At 52.5% G+C, this 19,965-nt stretch overlaps 1 protein-coding gene across 1 annotated transcript in view; it reads left to right on the top strand.

Moving 5' to 3' along the window:
• Nucleotides 1–16,656, top strand: part of plxna3 (plexin A3) — a 133,318-nt gene extending 116,662 nt beyond the window's left edge. Inside the window, exons 19-32 of the mRNA XM_088937736.1 lie at nucleotides 1,307–1,450; nucleotides 3,199–3,433; nucleotides 3,975–4,117; nucleotides 4,597–4,853; nucleotides 5,218–5,284; nucleotides 6,969–7,115; nucleotides 10,201–10,360; nucleotides 11,352–11,455; nucleotides 12,600–12,696; nucleotides 13,304–13,494; nucleotides 14,343–14,512; nucleotides 15,430–15,642; nucleotides 16,172–16,322; nucleotides 16,525–16,656. Coding sequence (XP_088793862.1) covers nucleotides 1,307–1,450; nucleotides 3,199–3,433; nucleotides 3,975–4,117; nucleotides 4,597–4,853; nucleotides 5,218–5,284; nucleotides 6,969–7,115; nucleotides 10,201–10,360; nucleotides 11,352–11,455; nucleotides 12,600–12,696; nucleotides 13,304–13,494; nucleotides 14,343–14,512; nucleotides 15,430–15,642; nucleotides 16,172–16,322; nucleotides 16,525–16,620 — 2,175 coding nt within the window. The 3' untranslated portion in view covers nucleotides 16,621–16,656. The remainder of the gene's footprint in view (nucleotides 1–1,306; nucleotides 1,451–3,198; nucleotides 3,434–3,974; nucleotides 4,118–4,596; nucleotides 4,854–5,217; nucleotides 5,285–6,968; nucleotides 7,116–10,200; nucleotides 10,361–11,351; nucleotides 11,456–12,599; nucleotides 12,697–13,303; nucleotides 13,495–14,342; nucleotides 14,513–15,429; nucleotides 15,643–16,171; nucleotides 16,323–16,524) is intronic.
• The last annotated feature ends 3,309 nt before the right edge of the window (nucleotides 16,657–19,965 follow it).

Raw genomic sequence — 19,965 nt, 5'->3', positions numbered from 1 at the left:
TTAGCCGGTAAAAATGGATGCAGACATACAGTAGGCAGAATAGGAGAGTACAGGGCTGTGCCCTGCGTTGCCTCAGTAAGAGCCGGTCCACCGGGTGTCTGTGCAGAGCCAGAGCAGTCACCTGTCTGAGCCCATGGTGAGGGTCTCTCTGTAGCGATACAGCTGATTAGAGTTCTCAAAACAGACACATTTGCATATTAATACATCCTTCAAAACTGTCACGCACAATGTTATATTTTAGGTGACAAAGGACAAGAGACTCAGAATATTAATTTGAACATTTTCTTAGATGAGCCATTAGTTCTTCAAGCGCACGACACTGACTCAGTATGCCTTGGGGACACTGTCTTCTGTCATCCCCATTTCACTCCGGTTCAGAATTGATGGCAGTCTGGGTGCCGTCTCAATCTGCTCGCTGTTCAAGAGCCGGGCTGTTGCCCGCCCTGAGGCACAGAGGCAGCAGACGCAGAGAAGTGAGGCGATGGTGCTCTTCCAGTCAGGCGTTCACGCGACATCAAAGAGAGGGACAAGTCAGAAACGTTCAGTTCCAGGGCCCAGCGGTCTTCCGGCATCTCAGGCTGCAGACAATTTCCTCCCGAGAGACGCTGGCAGACCAGGAGAGCACTCCTGTGTTGTCAGTAAGGGCCGGACCACAGCCCTGGGTGGCCAGTCTCTGACTGACTGTGCAGGCCAGAGCAGAAGTGACGTCTATTCCACGAGGACGTCTGAGAAAGCGATAAAAAATCACACTTATTTCTCTTTAGAAGGGAAAGAGACAAAAGAGAGGAGGTGGTGTAGTGAATTTTAGCAGTGGATTTTCAGGAAAATCAGGAGTAGAAAACCTGTGAAATTAACCTACTGAAAAATTGAATCACTTTCTGTAGAGCCTGGCTTCATGCCTAAATATACTGCACTTGCCTCTAACATTTCTTGTGATGTGATCTGAAAACAAAAGGAAATATTTGTTTTGGCCCTGGGAATTGAGAATTTGATGGAACTAATTGGCTCTGCGTAATGCTGCTAATGGATAGAGACACTCTGAGCTGGGTGCTCAGGGTTTGTTTTAAATTGATGTTGAGTTTGTGTTTGCTGCTTGAGTTCAGCAGTTGAGCTAAAACCTGCAGAGGGACTTTTCCAGTCACTTCCAGGAAAGAAATGTATTCCAAAACTTCCCAATTCCTGTTTACCTCTTTTCCTGTTTGTTTTTTGTTTTTTTTTGCTCTGGGGTTTGTTTTGTAATTGCAATGATCCACCAGTAACACAACCCAAATAGACTTGGTCCTGTTTTTTTTTGTCGTACCACTAGGGGAAAAACCTGATTCCTCCCGCCCCAGGGAACACCCGCCTCAATTACACCGTGCTGATTGGTGAAACCCCCTGCCTGTTAACTGTGTCAGAGTCTCAGCTGCTCTGCGATTCGCCGGACCTCACTGGAGAACAGCGAGTCACGGTAAGAGGGCGGAGCTGTACTGACTGTTTGAGAGCCAATGAGGAAGCAGCTTTCAGTAGTATTCTTGGTATTAAAAAAATCCAGTTTTTTTTATTTTGTGTTGAAGGCAAAGGGCCTCTCTTTGCCATTTTCTTCATGTGGATTTTACTACAGTCTTACAGATATTTCTGCTGGAGTGGAACACTTTGATAAAACCTTTGCTGAAAGCACAGGGTGTCTCTTTCATGCTAATAAAAAATGAAGCTTTTATAGACATAGAATGCAGAGGAGACAAATCAAGATGAGGGTTTTAGCTGTTGGAACACCCCTGAAATTTAAACAAGACAAAGGCAGTGCTTTATATCATCCTTGAAATGTTTTTCATCCAGTCTGCTCGTTTCTTTCCGATAATTCAGGTCAGATGTGCTCACATGGGGTGGGATGAGGTGTTTCAGTCTCAGTCACAAGCTAGACTCAAAACCCAAGGACAGTCGGACTAGAAAAGGTTAATGAATTTGGGGGTCGATCAGTAGTTGCCTGGTTCAAGGTTGAAAGGTTTAAAGCTGAATCTTTTAAACCTCTGTCTGCTCCAGTCTGCGCTGAATTGCTTTAAGCCGGTTAATCCCAATATAGGAATCTGGGATGCCAAAAAATGGTGTTGGGCAGTGGAAAGAAGCCTTGATTGGGAACTGCAGGCAGTGATAGGCAGGTAGCGTGATGTCCTGAGGGAGTCCTGGAGTTTGGAAGAGGCGAGGTGGCAAGGGAGAGGGAGAGAGAGAGAGACGGTCTGGTCTGGGTGTTAATCAGCAGGCAGTTATTGGCAGCATTCTCAGGTCCTTTTTCTTTCTGTAATGGGTAATATTCAATAATTAATGTGCCGGAGAAGTCGGCTAATGACACTCTAAAGGTGAAACTCGTTAGGGAAGGCTGTAGGAAGTCGGTGTTAATTGGCACAGTGACCTCCAGCCATCGGCCCCCAACTCCCCCTTCTCCCCTCTGCACAACAGTAAAAACCCTTGTTCCTTTTCTAGCGAGCGGCGTGATTCTGCACACATCCAGACTAACTGAATGGTTTTCTGTCACCTCTTGAGACCAGAGCCTGTACGCTCAGTCACCCCTGTCACTTGCGTATGGGGACTCTTTTTCCAAACATCTCTCAGGACAGAGTTCTCCCCTTTTGTTAAACCCCCAGCTTTGTAAACCCAGTGATGAGTATTTTCACATCTCAGCAATTAGCTACAAAACCCAGAACCCAGGGGAGAACAAGGAAGTGTGGACAAGCTCCTCCTCCCACCTTCCTTCTGACCAATCATCTTTTAACATCTCGCAGTCAGCACAGCCCCCAGCTGGAGGATCGGTGCTGATTGGAGCAGGGGCATGTCTATCATCAACAGCACCACAAGCTTGCAAGCACCTGGGAGGCCAAAGGGGGCGCTAGGTTGTAGTGAGAGCCCTGGCTAATCCCACTGTCTCAGTGGCGCTTGGCTGATAGTGTGCCTCCATTTGGGAAATCCCAGTCACAGTAACATGACCCAGGCTCAAACCCACGATTATGGATCTCAACCATGTGTGCAGACAAGCGCACTTACTGATAGAGCACTGGGGATCTCCTCCTAATTTCTAAAGCTGTTTAATTGAAAGAATGAATCTTATTTAATCTGCTCATGATTTGCAAGTCTGATATACTCCTGTCTGAGACTTCTTCCCCCTGAGGGGAAACAAAAGCCTCTTGACCGATGGTTCCACTCGTGGTGGTGTCGTCTCTCCAGATCGTGGTGGGCGGTCTGGAGTTCTCTCCCGGGACCCTGCACATTTACTCGGACAGCGCCCTCACCCTCCCCGCCATCATCGGCATCGGGGTGGGCGGCGGGCTGCTGCTCGTCGCCATCATTGCCGTGCTCATCGCCTACAAGCGCAAGACCCGCGACGCCGACCGCACCCTCAAGCGCCTGCAGCTGCAGATGGACAACCTGGAGTCCAGAGTGGCGCTGGAGTGTAAGGAAGGTAAGATCAGCCCATCTTTGCTTGGTGTGCTGCCCTCCGTAACAGAGCACCCCAGAGCGCTGTACAGAAATACGCACAACCATTGTGTTTGCCTCACTCTGCTTGTCTGACTTTTATTTCACTTGTTGTTGTTCCTGCTGCTGTTCTGTGTTTGTTTCTGGTGATTCCTTTAATGTCTTTGTACTGGAGCGCACATGCAAAGAAGCATTTCATTGCACTTGTGCAGATGACAAATAAACTGAACTGTGCAGATGCGGTAAACAGTGGCCACAGAATTAAGCCCCACTTCAGTCTGAGCACAACCTTTATCCAAAGACACTTATAGACTTAATGGTGGTCAGAGCCCAAACAGCTGCATCTGCCCAGTCCCTTATGACAGGAACTCAGCAGAGTGGCAGAGTGGCAGAGTGGAGAGAAAGTGTTGTGATTGTGTGTGTGTGTGTGTGTGTGTGTGTGTGTGTGTGTGTGTGTGTGACAGACATCTGTGGGCTGTGGCTGTGTCCTGCTGGGGTTTGATTCTCGTTTCTGTGTGCTGCGTCAGCGTTTGCGGAGCTCCAGACGGACATCCAGGAGCTGACTAACGACATGGACGGGGTGAAGATCCCTTTCCTGGAGTATCGCACCTACGCCATGAGAGTCATGTTCCCTGGTATCGAGGAGCACCCTGTGCTGAAGGAGCTGGATGTAAGGACGCCTTGTACATGAAATATCCTATTATAATACAATTCTAATATAATAATATTTATTAAATACACGGGGCACGCCATGCTGATTAACAATGCGAAAGCGATCAGTAGGGCAGTGCGGTTGTGTTGGAGATTCCGTCGATATCTCCAAGTGCTGAGGATTCTCTTCTGCTGTGTCAGTAACCGGTCTCTTCCTGGTCTTTCCCTCTCCATCTCCCTTTGCTCTTCATCCTCTTCGTTTCACCTGCTCATCCTCCTCCCTGCTCTCCTGTCCATTCTTCTCACCTGCTACCTCTCTCTCAATCTGCCGAACCGTCTCTGTCTGCTTGCTCTGTCGTCCTGCCCTCCCACTGTCTCTGCCTGTCCTCTGCCTCTCCATCGACACTCCCTTCATCTCTCCCTCTCCACGAACACTCCCTCCCTCTCTCCCTCTACCTCCATCAACCCTCTCTGCCTCCCCCCTCTCTGTGCTCACAGTCTCCAGCCAGTGTGGAGAAAGCCCTGCGTCTCTTCAGCCAGCTGCTCCACAACAAGATGTTCCTGCTGACCTTCATCCACACCCTGGAGGCCCAGCGCTCCTTCTCCATGCGGGACCGCGGCAATGTGGCCTCCCTCCTGATGGCGGCGCTGCAGGGCAGGATGGAGTACGCCACCGTGGTGCTCAAGCAGCTGCTGGCGGACCTCATCGAGAAGAACCTGGAGAACCGCAACCACCCCAAGCTGCTGCTCCGCCGGTGAGGGGGGAGGGGGGCCGTTTTCCCAATGGCATTGATCAATTAGACCCGTCCCCCTCTTATTTCATCAGATCATGAGAACAGTTACGAACGACAGGAGGCTGTCTGGCCCATCTGGTCCATGTTGTGGTTAATAGTCAATTGATCTGCTTGGTGCTGGGGAAGTCGCTGGACTGGCTCTGTCGAGGCCCTTGAGGGTTCTGGACACTGGTCCCGGGACCCCTGGGGGTCCTCTCCTTTCAAGACCGAACAGGTTCAGTCCCCTCCAGTCCCTGCAACGACCCCTGCCTGCTCCTCTCGAGGCCTCTTTGAAACTCCTGACTATGACAAATTCAGGGGATGCTCTGACGTCTTGTCTTGACAGAACGGAGTCGGTGGCGGAGAAGATGCTGACCAACTGGTTCACCTTCCTGCTGCACAGATTCCTCAAGGTGAGGCCGGCCCCGCCCGCACGCGGCGTTAGACCCCCGTCTCATTAACCCCACGACTCTGGGAAATCCAGCTGGAGGTTTTCTGCATTACAATAAAGAAGTGAACAGGATAACACTCACAGCTCTCGCTCACTCTCCTAAGAGCAGCAACGGGCTTTTATTCTCGTACAAAAACATCCGTTTGTGCTTGGTCAGTACAGTAGCTGTTTCTTACCATCTAAGGTGTGAAAAGGTCAGAAATTTAGCAGTTAGGTCACACTTGAGCAATTACCAAGACCCTGATCTGCTAAGACCCTGTTCTCTTCCGTGTTGCTGAATCACGTGTAGGATGCATGACTTACACACCTCCACTCAAGGGACCTCGAAGAAATTCAGGCAAGCCAGGAGTGTAGGAAACAATGACACACCTCTGCAGCACCTGGTTGTTAACTCCTAACAGGCACAGGTTCTTTCAGTGCGCGCAGTGGCCCTGTCCTGCTCCCTCCCTGACAGGCGACGTTCCTCCTGGTCTCCAATGGCAGGAGTTCTCCTGTCCACTGGTGACGGTTTCTTTTCCTGAACCAGGGGTCACTTAGTCAGCAGTTTCACAGCCTTAGGAATGCTAACATTCGCTCATTTAAATGCTTGATAAATGACTGCAGCTGCTGGATGATTAACTATGAAAACAGGCTTTTCATCTGTTTTTTTTTTACTCCTTCAGTGATATTTAAAATGGCATTAAGGTCATGCTGCAAAGTTTCTAAATGTCATTTACAATGACAAATTGGCTAATAAAATATTAAGCGCTAAACATACTGGAGCCTTAAGAACCTAGTGAGAGATCTGTGGCATGAGACAAATCCCACTTTTCAGTTAAAAACATCTTAACGAGGTAAGTCGTGCAAAGCCCTTGCTAGCCTTGGAAAATGCTATCGAATAGCTCTTTAAAGGTACCCAGTACAAGTCTGTCAAAAGGGGCTTGTAGCAATCCTCAGCCACGTGTGTGCAGACAAATAATTTAAAAACCATAAAAAGGCTTGATTCAGTTCCTGTTAGACCGTGTTCTTCTCCTGGTAGACACGTGCCGCCGTGCTGTGGCCTCTGCAGATGGGCTGTCAAGCTTTAATTAATAACGTCAGAAAGGCCTAAATCATGGTGTTGTCTCAGTGCCACTGTTTAGTCATCGAAAGCTTTTAAGTGGGTAATTGGTGACTTCTGTGCTCTTAACAAAGGCTGCTTGGAATGAAGATTGATTCTCCTTCTTTCTCAATCTCTCTACCTCTCTCTCCTCTTCTCTGTCCCTTTCTTTCTCCTTCACTCCATCTGCCCCCCTTCCTCTCTCCTACTCTCCCTCCATTCTTCCTCTTCCTCCCTCCCTCATCTGCTCCTCCATCTCCCCCCCCCCTCTTCCTCTCTCTCCCTTACTTTTCTTCCATGGTCCACTTCCTCTCTCCCCCTCTCTACTCCTCCTCCATGTCCTCTTCCTCTCTCTCTCACTCCTCCTCCATGGTCCTCTTCCTCTCTCCCCCTCTCCACTCCTCCTCCATGGTCCTCTTCCTCTCTCTCCCTCACTCTTCCTCCATGTCCTCTTCCTCTCTCTCTCACTCCTCCTCTATGGTCCTCTCCCTCTCTCCTCCTCTCCACTCTTCCTCCATGGTCCTCTTCCTCTCCCTCCCTCTCCACTCCTCCTCTCTGCCCACTCCAGGAGTGCGCTGGGGAGCCTCTCTTCATGCTCTACTGCGCCATCAAGCAGCAGATGGAGAAAGGGCCCATCGACACCATCACTGGCGAGGCGCGCTACTCCCTCAGCGAGGACAAGCTCATCCGCCAGCAGATTGACTACAAGCAGCTGGTGAGACTCTCTCGCGACTCGATCGCCAGCAGCCTTCTTTCCATTGCTCTTTGCTCCCTCCGGTGTGGAATTTCCCATTACAGCTACAACTCCTGCCCTGTCTGGGGGAGAAAGAGGCCCCGCAGACCCGCCCACCTGTGGGGCTCATTCTTCTTTGACACTGTGAGCTCCATAGCGCCTTGCAGGAGAGTTAATGCCGATTGGTGGAGAGGCGTGTCTGTTACTGACAGCGCTACAAGCCTACTATTACACCCTCCATAGTAATAATAATTAGAGTTCCTTGCACTTGTTGAGCGCTTTTCATCCAAAAGGATCCCAGTTGACTTTACTCGCACTTTTCACTTCATCCACCAGTAAAGAGCCATGTGGGTGACGCACAGCAGCCATTCTGCACCAGCAGAATCACTACGCAGTAGATCAGGGGTCTAAATTGCTTCACCTGTTGAATTAAGGGGGATGTTTAGGGAGGACAGATTGTGCAAGACCATATTGGATTTTAGTCAGGACACAACGATTAGGACCCCTGCTCTATTGATCAGTTTCCTCAGATCTTTAATGGCCAAATAGTCAGGACCTTTGTTTAATGCTGAAGGTCAGCACTGCCTGCAGCAGTTTTACTTTTGGCTTTTCATTGGGAAATTCCAGGTGCTGTGAAATCACATACCCTCTGTGCACACGTTCCACACCACAGGTGTCTGTCTCGCCTCTTCCGCTGGCACAGAGCTTAACCCTTTCACACACAGATCCCACCCTCCAGATGGTGGAGTGATGGAGAAACACTGGCCTTCTGGTCCAGTGTCCTGGGGAGGCCATGGTGACACCTAGGTGAACTGGTCTGCAGCAGACCAGACTGTAAGAGAGTCTGGAGGGGATCCGATATCAGCTCAGGGGCGGCACGCCGACGTAGAGAAATCAAGCTCTTTATTTTGCGCGTGCAGCCATGACAGTGGTCAGATAATGGCCAAGCAGATAATCTTCCACAATGGCTCTGGGGGCTGTAAGCCGACCCAGAGAGACGGCCCTCGGACCAGAGTCATCAATCGCGCTGGCCCGCCAGGGTCGCGTGACGCTCTGCAGAAATGAAGCGATTTATTGCGCGCAGAATAAAGACGAGCTGTTCTCACCGCGCGGGGCTCGGCAGCCGGCGCAGGCCAGCACCATCGCCATTAAATACTGCATTTAAACAGTCAATGATTTATGGGATGTTGGCAATGAACGCGCTGTGTAAAAGCATGAGGGGGCCGCAGGGGTAAATAGGACTGATAAAAAATGTAAAAACAACAGCATCAGAGCTATTACCTTTAAGAGCCGTGCATAATTAATCATTCTGGGGTTGGAAACAACGCACTGATTTGCTAAAGTATTCCTGCCCCGATCATTAAGGTTCCTGCCATCAGCGATCCTCCAGGCTTGTCAGTCAGGCAGAGGTTCAGCTGACCTCCTACATCGATCCTCCCCATCAGACTAAACACGAGCGGTTGTGTCAGCTGTCAAGGGAGTCAGCTCTTAAGTGGGCGGAGGTCCCTGTAGTGTGGTCCAGCCTGTTGCAGGCCCCGTGGGGCAGCCGGAGTCGAGCAGCGATCCGCGCTCTCCTGGGGAATGGGACCTCAGGGGCGCTCGGATCTGTGGCGCGCTGGGCTCCGTGTCCGGAGGCGTGCCTCAGCGGTGGCGCGTCATGGCTCGGTCTCGGGGTTCCCCCGAGCTCGGCGGGGCCAGTTGCAAGGGTCCTCCGACCCCAGGAACCTCAGAAGAGGCGCGCCAGAGCCATGGCACAGCTGAGGCAGGGAGGTCAGCAGGTCCGAGGGCTGAGACTGGGCTTCCCAAGATGTACTGGTCAGCTGTCTCGTGACGGGCACTTTCTCAGGGCCCGAGAACGGCCCCGACACACGAGGTGCTGCCGCTGATGGTGGACAAGGGTCTGTCCGCAGGTCTGAGGAACAGGTGTGCATCCTTTTTCTTAGAACTGCACGAGCCCCATCGGCCAAATCCATACCCCACACCCCCATCCTCCTGCGAACAATCCTCTGCTCTCCCTGAGCCCAGCTCCCCTCTTCCCCCCCGCGTAAGCCTCCCCCATTCCTTGAGAGCTGTCTAATTTGCTGTGTAATTGGTTTTTAATCAAAAATTTATCACTCCTAAAAATAATATTTTTTTAGTAGCGCATGGGAGCAAAATTGACTTTCCTTAATGATTAGCGAGCCGCTGCTGCAGCTGCTCGTGTGGTTGTTCCAGATGCAGATTGCTTTAATAACCTGATTAACTCCCCGAGAGCACAGGAAGAGATGGCGTTTGTGGATATATGGATACATGAATATAGAAGGGGTGTCAGGATTGTCGTAAGAGTGTTTTCCTCAAAGGCTAATTAGCCGAAGCAGAAAAAAAGAAGCTTGTAAATAAGGAGCAAATAGCAATGATAGCGAGGCTGAAAAGGCGGCAGTCCTTGGTGTGTTATTTAGGGTGTCGTTGGGGAACAGGTAATTTGTAGCTGGTGCAAGATCAGATAAAGGTGAGTGCAGTGAAGTCCTCCCAGCTGTGGTGTGTAGTGGTAAAAGCGCTGTGGAGTGCGCTGTAGTATGGTAAAGCAGGGTGCAGGCTGGGGAGACAAGGGTCTCGCAGAGGTTATGCGAAGCCGAGACCGCACTGGCCTGGGGATGCACACAGGGAGAGTCTGCAGGAGCCCGCGGGCAGGAAGGGCGCCCTGTCGGCCCTCAGAGCAGACCGTGTGAACAAGCAGGGGGTAATTCCATGCCGAGAGTGAAAGAGGGCACTTGAGAATTCGGCCGTTGAGCCGTTTCAGGTGTGAAGGCTTTGATCATACCAGAATGGGCCTGGGAGCTGAAACCTCGTTTCCTCTCTCTGCTCTTCAGCGTGGGGTGTATTTGTCACTTTGTCACAACGACAGAGCTCCCCTCTCAGACTGGGTACAGCTCATGTAGAGCCCGCTGAGCTCAGCCAGCCGGGGCACAGTGTGGCAGGGTAGAGCCCAGGTGTTAGCTGGCATGATGCCCGCTGCAGACTGGCCAGGTGGTGAGGTGGTGGGAATCACGGTCTCCTCTCTCCAACGCCGGCTGCCTCTCTCGCTCAGACGCTGATGTGCGTTCCTCCCGAGGGGGAGGTCGGCACCGAGATCCCGGTGAAGGTTCTGAACTGCGACACGGTGACCCAGGTGAAGGACAAGCTGCTGGACGCTGTGTACAAGGGAATCCCCTACTCCCAGAGGCCCCAGGCCGAGGACATGGATCTGGGTAAGCAGCCTCCGGCCTGCAGCTGTAGCATGTGAGGAACAGTTCAGCCCTCTGTCTTGTTTTTGGAAGAAGAAATCAACCAACAGTGAATCGAGCATAAGTCAGTCTTGCACTGGATGGGGGTTTGATCTACCTGGGACTTTAGAAACTGCAGGCCTTAATACAATGTATGGTGCAGTATATCTATACCAGTTTCCTCAATGGAGGGGAGTAATCTCACCAGTTTGCCACAAAGGCCAGGGTTGTAAAACCTGACGAAACGCTCGAGAAGGACTGGTCCTTTTTTAGAAAAAAACACGCATGCACACACTTTCCTTTTTTTCATGCAATCTTTGTGTTACAGAGGCTCTTGTTGCTAATGATATCATCCCCCCCAAAATCAGCTTTTGCTATTAATTGCACAATCACCTCGGCTTGTGTTAACTCAAGAGCGCTCCCCGAGCTTTTAAAGGGTGTTCGTTAATGTGCTGCCTGTTAATGTGTGCCAATTAGACGGGCCTCGGCTGGCCTCGACACTCAAATCGGGGCCCTTGCTGTTCTCCGGTTGGCGTTATTGTAATTATTTAATCCATGAGGGGGAGGGCTGGACCACTATCCTTTTAATTTCATTTACCGCTGAACTCGCCCGGCTGTGTGTTACTGTACCAGACTGCGGCAGTGCTGTCTGCCTGGGCAGTGGGTAATGACATTCGTGGGAACAGACTCTTCAGATGACACTTATACATGCTTTATAAATGAAAGATTATTAATAAAGTATGAAGAAAGCAAACATCGATGTGACGATGGCCAGCTTCTGCTATAGATTAATTCAGTGTCCACAGCGCTGCCTGAGCTCGTCGTGCTGTAGCTGTCTGGAAAGTCAGGTGCGACATGGTGATGGATTGTTTGTGGCCGGTAAAACTGCTGTGAAACTGCAGGCAGTGTAGTGAAGGGCTGTGAATTGTGGCCGAGTGTTGGTGAGGCTCTGTAAGAGCTGGCGGTTTCTCTACAGAGTGGCGGCAGGGGCGTCTGACCCGAATCGTCCTCCAGGATGAAGACGTCACCACGAAGATTGAGAGCGACTGGAAGAGACTCAACACGCTGGCGCACTACCAGGTCAGCACAGGCTTGACGCACAACACCCCTCCCACTGACGTACACACACCCCTCCCACTGACATACACACACACCCCTCACACTGACGTGCTCACACACCCCTCACACTGACGTGCTCACACACCCCTCCCACTGACACACACACACACCCCTCACTGGCGTACACACACATCCCTCCCACTGACATACACACACCCCTCCCACTGACGTGCTCACACACCCCTCCCACTGACGTGCTCACACACCCCTCCCACTGACATACACACACACCCCTCCCACTGACGTACACACACACCCCTCACTGACGTACACACACACCCCTCCCACTGACGTGCTCACACACCCCTCCCACTGACGTGCTCACACACCCCTCCCACTGACATACACACACACCCCTCACTGACGTACACACACATCCCTCCCACTGACGTACACACACACCCCTCACTGACGTACACACACACCCCTCCCACTGACGTACACACACCCCTCACTGACGTGCTCACACACCCCTCCCACTGTCATACACACACCCCTCACTGACATACACACACCCCTCCCACTGACGTGCTCACACACCCCTCACTGACGTACACACACACCCCTCACTGACGTACACACACACCCCTCCCACTGACGTACACACACACCCCTCCCACTGACGTACACACACCCCTCCCACTGACATACACACACCCCTCACTGGCGTACACACACATCCCTCCCACTGACATACACACATCCCTCCCACTGACATACACACACCCCTCCCACTGACGTGCTCACATACCCCTCCCACTGACGTGCTCACACACCCCTCCCACTGACATACACACACCCCTCACTGACGTACACACACATCCCTCCCACTGACGTACACACACACCCCTCACTGACGTACACACACACCCCTCCCACTGACGTACACACACACCCCTCACTGACGTGCTCACACACCCCTCCCACTGTCATACTCACACCCCTCACTGACGTACACACACATCCCTCCCACTGACGTACACACACACCCCTCCCACTGACGTACACACACACCCCTCACTGACGTACACACACAACCCTCACTGACATACACACACTGACGCTCCTTGCTCTCTGCTCCCTCCTTCTGTCTCTCTGTCTCCAGGTGACAGACGGGTCTCTGGTGGCTCTGGTGCAGAAGCAGGTGTCGGCCTACAACATCGCCAACTCCTTCACCTTCACCCGCTCGCTCAGCCGATACGGTAAGTCCGCCGTCCTTCCCACGCCAGGCGCCCCTCTGCTCGTTTCCCTGCAAGCTGTCCTTGGGAAATCGGGGGAACGTTTTTCCTACGCCCATGGCAGCAGACTGGTCGAGCTTGACCTGTGCTGTGCTTTAGGTTCTCGCCACACTTGCTCAGATGAGAAGAGTCACACGAGTCTACTGTGGTGAAATCCCAGAAGAACGTGCAAAATTGCTATTTAGCTTTTCCAGGACGAACGTTCGTAAGGGCTGGATATTAGCAATTCCAGGGTTCTGGGTTTCCAGAGCCTGATCACTTTCCGTATCGGATCGCTGGCTTTCCCCGGGCCATGTCTTGTTTTGTGATAAAATCGCCAGGAAAGACTACTGCCGTGTACTAAGAGCGACTCGCCATGCAGAACACATGCTGTTACTACAGCTCGGCTGCACACCTCATTCTCAGAGCTGCTGCGGCTCTGGGCTGCTTTCCCGTCTCACCAACACCCTGAGCATCCGCTGCTAGTGACAGGCAAGGGTGTTTAAGGTGCGTAGAGAAAGCGAGGGAGGTTTGTGAGGATGAGTGTGCGGCAGGCGATGGCTCACGCGAGGCTGGTGTCTGTGTGGCACAGAGAGCCTGCTGCGGACCTCCAGCAGCCCGGACAGCCTGCGGTCCCGCGCGCCCATGATCACCCCAGACCAGGAGACGGGCACCAAGCTGTGGCACCTGGTGAAGAACCACGAGCACGCCGACCACCGCGAGGGCGACCGCGGCAGCAAGATGGTCTCCGAGATCTACCTCACACGCCTGCTGGCCACAAAGGTACCCCCCTACTCGCGGGCCCCACTTCCTGTCCGGTGACCCCGTCTGAACTCCGACACTACTCCCCCCGACGTCCTTCCCAGCGCCCGCCAGCTGGGGAAAACTGAATTAAATATAACTCAGTATAAGTAGAACTGCTGTGTGTCCAGGGTGTGTGCAATACATTATGTCCAGATAGTGCAGTATGCAGTGTGCCAAATACAATGAAATACCGTGTGTCCATGAAGGTCGCGTGAGGTGAAGAAATGCCAGCTGATATTTTTTTTTTATTGGGGGACTCCGTCCTTTCTAAAGCTTCTGAACAACTGTGTTGATCTGGTCCCACCCCAGCATGGCAGGACTGCGCTGTGCGTGTGCCTTGAGTGGGTGTGGGCATGAGGGTGCGTTCAACTTGTCCCCTTGAGCCAGCGGTTCCCAGTCCCGGTCCTGGTGACCCCCCCACACCCGCTGGGGTTCATTCCTGCCCCCCATTAATACCTTCATTAGATAATTGGACCCTCAATTGATTTATGAAATTACTTCATTGGAACGTTTGCATTTTGTTTCTCGTGGCAAGCCTGGGATTTTATTTCCACTTACAAAGCACAGCGCTTGACGCTCCAGCATGTTTTCAGAGCTGGGAGCCAACAGCTCCGATTCATCGTGTTGTCATGAAGTCCATGAAGGGCTCGGCAGGAGTGGGGCTCAGCAGGACCAGGCCTGGGCACCGCTGCCCTGTGCTGTTCTCGGTGCCGCTGTGAGTCGAGTTCCTCTCCCAGCTTGGGTTCGAGTTTCAGGAACGTGCGGTGGCGGGCTCGGGCGGAGCTCGGGCCCGGAGCGTTACCGCTGCCTGTTGTCGCCTGGCGCAGGGCACGCTGCAGAAGTTCGTGGACGACCTCTTCGAGACGGTGTTCAGCACGGCGCACCGCGGCAGCGCCCTGCCCCTGGCCATCAAGTACATGTTCGACTTCCTGGACGAGCAGGCCGACCGGCGGCAGATCAGCGACCCCGACGTGCGCCACACCTGGAAGAGCAACTGGTGAGGAGCCATTTTACACGTTTTTTGCTGTTGGGTCCCACTAATTAAGTCTTAATGCGTATAGCTACCCCAGTTTTAAAAAGGCATTGCCTTACCAATGTGGTAATTAATAATAATAATTAGAAGTAGTATTGGTATTATTATTAAGAGTTTAATACAGAAGGTAATATGTGCAGGAATCATGCAGCAGGATTGTAAGTTTGTCGAACAACCCCATGTGGGTTTTGGGGACCTTTGTGAAAGTGTGTTTTAAAACAGGACAAGAGAATGTGCTCCAGTGCAAAATGAGCATTGGCTTTTCTTGGCAGTATGCATGACTTAGAGTAGGGCTGGTCCGTCGTTCTCCTGGACGGGGCGCCGTGCCTGCAGGTTTTCTTTCCAGCTCAGTTTTTAACGAGCCCAATCAGCTCGTTATTGAATTCATGGGGCCGATTTACCAGCTTCCCCCAGCTCTTCATGTGCTGTTGCATCAAAGAAATCTGGAAAGTCTGCCGCTCACACGGGCCCTCCAGGACCAGGACTGGAGGTGATGGTTTCATAATTCTAATTTACCGTCATGCTTTTGCTTCTGTGCGAAAATGGTCTTTCCGGTTTGAAAAGCTGCTCTTTGAAAGCCACAGGGCCTGCTCTCAGTCTCGCACATCTGCTGTTTCTCACTCCTCTGTCTCGTGAGAGGATCCGAAGGGCTACAGTCCAAACTGCACTGCCCGGTCCATTATGCTTATTGAATTACTGAACAGCTAATCAATCCTGAAACCTCAGCCAGCTGCCTCTTGACGGGCACCAGTGACAGCTTGAGAAGCGCACTCTCAGGCTGTGAGTGAAGAAACAGCTCCTGCGCTCAGTCCTGGGGTCTCAGTCCGGTACCTCTCTGGCCCTCCGGCCTCACTCTGCCGCTCTCCCTGTCCCCCGCCAAGCCTGCCGCTGCGGTTCTGGGTGAACGTGATCAAGAACCCGCAGTTCGTGTTCGACATCCACAAGAGCAGCATCACGGACGCCTGCCTCTCGGTGGTGGCCCAGACCTTCATGGACTCCTGCTCCACCTCCGAGCACCGGCTGGGCAAGGACTCGCCCTCCAACAAGCTGCTGTACGCCAAGGACATCCCCAACTACAAGACCTGGGTGGAGAGGTGAGCCACAACTCCTTCCTGTGCCCGCCCTGAGGCTGGCCGCCCGGCCGCTCGGCTGCTCTTCCCGGTGTGCCAGGGCTCTGTGCGCTGAGCGACGTCCCTCCTCTCTGGAGTCTAGACAGGGCAGAGCTCTGCTGCGGCACAGGGCCCAGCCTGTGGACCCAGGGCGGATATGTGCTGTCTCGGGAGCGGCGCCGTGTGTGCCCCGAGTCCGCGATCGATCGGGATCAAATCTCCTTCAGAGCTGCACTCGCCACACTGGCACATGGTCACCCCAGGGGTAGACGCCAGACTCCCACTGTCCTGGGGTTTGAGCCATTCAGACTCGAGAGTGACAGCTGCAGAGGTGCAGCCGTGTCTGTAGCGTGACAACATCGTGGTGTAGAGATTTTTGTAATGCTGAGTACAGAGAGAGGAGAGAGGAGAGAGGAGAGAGGGCAATTCATGCAACACTACACTGTCAGTTTACCTTTCATAAGGCGGCAGGTGGCTCATCACTGCTCTGACCCCGCATGTCCCTGTGGCACAGGTATTACCGGGACATTGCCAAGATGCCCAGCATCAGCGACCAGGACATGGACGCCTACCTGGTGGAGCAGTCCCGCCTCCACGCCAACGAGTTCAACACGCTGAGCGCGCTGAGCGAACTTTACTTCTACATCAACAAGTACAAGGAAGAGGTGAGTGCTGGCCAGATCCGACAATGGAAGAGTCTGTTTCTCCTTAGCTGTGCGCCCGGCCAGCTGGATTCATGCAGAATTAGATCCTGTGGCCATCCCTGTACTCGTGGTTCACAAGACAGAAAAGCTCTGAAATGCAGGTTTGCGGGTTTCCTCTCTGGCTCTGCCTCTCAGTGGTCCTCTGCCTGTCCTCTGTCCGCAGATCCTGACCGCGCTGGACAGAGATGGGTACTGCCGCAAACACAAACTGCGACACAAACTGGAGCAGGCCATCAGCCTGATGTCTGGGAGCAGCTGAGCCTGAGGCTGGAGGGGAGCAGCAGGAGGAGGCGGGGGCAGGGGAGGTGAGGGGGGTGGTGGGGAGTCGGGGGGAGGGGGGGGGGGGGGGAGAGGGTTCAGGGTGCTGGCCGCACATTGGCCAGACCCGGACAATTGATCAGAACCGCAGCGCGGCCCTGGAGGCCCAGCTCTGGAAATCGAAGCAGTTTCCTTCGGCCAAACCTCTGCGCCTTCGGTCCGCTGTGCCTGTGGAGTCCGCAGAGAGAATTTGTTTTTATTCCCCCCCCCCTCTGCATATGCCTCTGTGTTCAGATGAAAACTGGACCTGTCTCTTACTTCACTGCCCGATCGTAGAGAGGCGGACAGCTGTGGAGTCTCTAGGATACATTCCATGACCAGCCAGTGCTGTGGAGGGAATAGTTTAGAACGGACCTTCTAAAAGAGGGCAGGAATGTTTCTGTCCGGAGCCTTGGAGGATGACAGCCCATATAGGAGAGTCTTATAAAGCCCCCTGTGAAGATCTGAAATCCTTCAGGAAGATAAAAATCCTCTTGGTGCCAGCTGGACGGAAGCCCAGTGTCCTGAAGCCTCCTTTACCCGTCTCAGCGACGGGGTGGAAACTCGAGCTCAACAAGACCAAACCCTGGGAGAAGCGGCTCATGGTTTTCATGAAGATTCATCCGGGGGGTGAGGGAGTTGGAGGTGGCACTCCCCTCTCCCCACGTCCTAACCAAGCCTTCTGAAATGTTATTGTCTAACTCAAATTGGGAGCCAACATGGACTGTGGAGTGTCCGTGATGAGGCTGGCACAGGAAAGGGTGAAAGGAGTTCTCTGGGTAAAGATGGCCCTCCTGTGACATGGTCATGGGGCACCTGAGTCCTGGGCTCTCTGCCTGACCGCAGTCGAGTGGTGAGCCGGCCTGGGGTCAGCGTGGCCGCACACAGCAGCAGAGGGAGCAGCAGAAATCTCTTGGACTGCTCCACTCTGTCGCTGTGGGGGGGGGGGGGTTGGGCCGATTTGGGGCTGTCGTTGTCAAAGGCCTTCAGAGAGATTTGGGGAAGCCCGACCCTGTCACAGAGTGCCACCACCAACGTATCAGTCCAGCCTGCTCGGTCAGGAGTGACCCTGCTCTGGTTCTGGAGGGTTGTGGGAGGTTGATGTTTTCATTCGACAGGATCTACGCGTTGAGACACGACTGATTTAAAGGTGCCCCATGAAGCCTTGAGCACTGTGGGCTGGCCACTCTTGACCTGGTGCAGTAGGCCTTGCTTTGTGCCAAGGGGAGATACACCTGCAAACTGTTTCCATCCCCTGGGTACCCGTTACCCGCGTGTCTGCTGGCCAATGTCATTGAGGACCCAATCGCGACACTGTGGCGTGGACCACATTGTATATGTTATTTCACTTCATTTCATTTGGCTGTGTTTTGAAGAAGCTTTCCCTTCGGAAGCAGGCGGCGGGCCTGACCGTTAACGTACGTTTCAGCCGTGTGCTGGCTCGGTTTGTCTCCCAGCTGTTTAGACCTGAAACCCGGCAGAGTTTCGGTCGGCTGGAAGGGGTCTCTGGCATCTTCCTGTTCGGTCCCGTCAAACACCAGTGCCTGATCTTAACCCTCTTGGAGCTGCTGTCCAGTACGCTGGTTTATCGCTGATTGGCCACCAGCTGTGCTGCTGATACCCCCAGAGTCCTGGGGTCCTGGGGTTCAGGACCTTCGGTGTACCAGCTCTCCAGCCGTCGCCAGTTCCTGTACGGACTGCAGTCAGCGCACAGCTTTCCACTAGCACAGAGGCAGTGGGCAGGCCAGCGACCCGCTGGTAAAATGCATGGAGAAATAGCCCAGTTCAAAGCTCCCATTGTATGTTATGAAAACAAACACCGTGTTTTGCAAACTGGTTTCATGAGCTTCAGATCTCGTTGCAGATCCAAGAGGTTTTAAGACAGGATGGCTGAGGTTGGCTTTAGTATGTCCTGATGTCCAGGAGCTCTTGCCTGTTGCCTTAGTCCAAGGAGGGCTGTTGCTAAGGAGGTGCCTTGACCACACTGCCGATTCTGCAGCGTGTTCATGAAAATTGTTTTAAGAAGGCAGCAAAGAGAAAAGAACAGAGGGCGACAGAAATAAGTCGTAACTAATGTTACGTTTTTCCTTTAATATGTGGTTCTGAGTTCTGCCCTATCTGACGAAGAGCTATTTATTCTATTTATTTATTATTTATTTATTTGAAGTAGGCAGGCCAAGTCGCTGCCCTGCTGGGCGGGTTTGAGCTCGTTTGTCCGCAAACCAAACACCAGGCAACCCGGAGCAGAACCGTTGAGACGAGCCCGAAGACGATACCACGTGCTGTCTTCGCTGGCCTGGGCGGATCCCCCTCTCTGTAGGAAACACGCCACTCTCTGGACTTCTGCCCCACACCTTTTGAAAATCGAGCGACTCGGCGCATCCAGGCACCCGGTAAAATCAATCCCAGCCGTGTCTGGGCACAGAGCGATCAACGAGGCTGTGGCAGCAGTCCCCCGTCTGTACTCTGAATTCTGCCATGACTGGGAGCTAGATTCCTGGAGCAGTGAGTCTGTCTCTCAGCCAGCCCGAGAGGATCGGTCACTGAGACGTGCTTCTGGGACAGGATTTTGAGGGCAATAGCTACTGCACCTGGTGACAAAGGTCACCCAGTAAACCGGTGTTCTGTTCCCGGACAGTCCAGCTACCGCGCAGAATCTGGGTTGTGCAGAACCACTCAGTACAAACAATTTCACATGTGCTGGATCTGCCCCTCAGATCCCAAAAATCCCATTAAAGCAGCCTAAGGAAGGAAATCAGCATCTGATTTTTCTCCAAGAGATGAGGATGAGCTGTGTTTAAAAGATACAAATCTTTGAACATAAGTTAGTTTTAACACAGCTTGCAGGGATGATATACTTGTAAATAGAGAATGCAGTGTCCCAGCAGAGCTCATTATTTAAAACCCCCAGCAGGGATAATTAGAATAGAATAATCTTCAAATTTTCAGTTTTAAAGCGGGGGGGGGGTGATTTTATTTATGACTGGCTTTATTCATGGTGACTTTTATGAGTCAATAACATACAAAATCCGGATGAGTCAAAATAATCACTGCAAACTGCTGACAATCAGTTGGGTTAACTACTTTCTCATGTTTTTTTGGAATGCAGTTAATTCAATAAAGTGAGCAAAAGAAAAAAAATTGCTTGGGCAACAGAATTCAGAACCACTCCAGTCATTTGGGATTTCTTATTCTAAAGTGGTGTTTATCAGAAGATAACGTCAACGCCCATCTTTGATCTCTCAGAACCAGGCTCTTTGTGATTGCAATGATGTATTAAGTCTCCAAGCTCATAGACAGCGTCTGA

Source organism: Atractosteus spatula, chromosome 2 (genome assembly GCF_055471065.1).
Source record: "Atractosteus spatula isolate fAtrSpa1 chromosome 2, fAtrSpa1.hap1, whole genome shotgun sequence".
NCBI classification, from domain to species: Eukaryota; Metazoa; Chordata; class Actinopteri; order Semionotiformes; family Lepisosteidae; genus Atractosteus; species Atractosteus spatula.
This window is presented reverse-complemented; position numbering and strand designations above follow the sequence as displayed.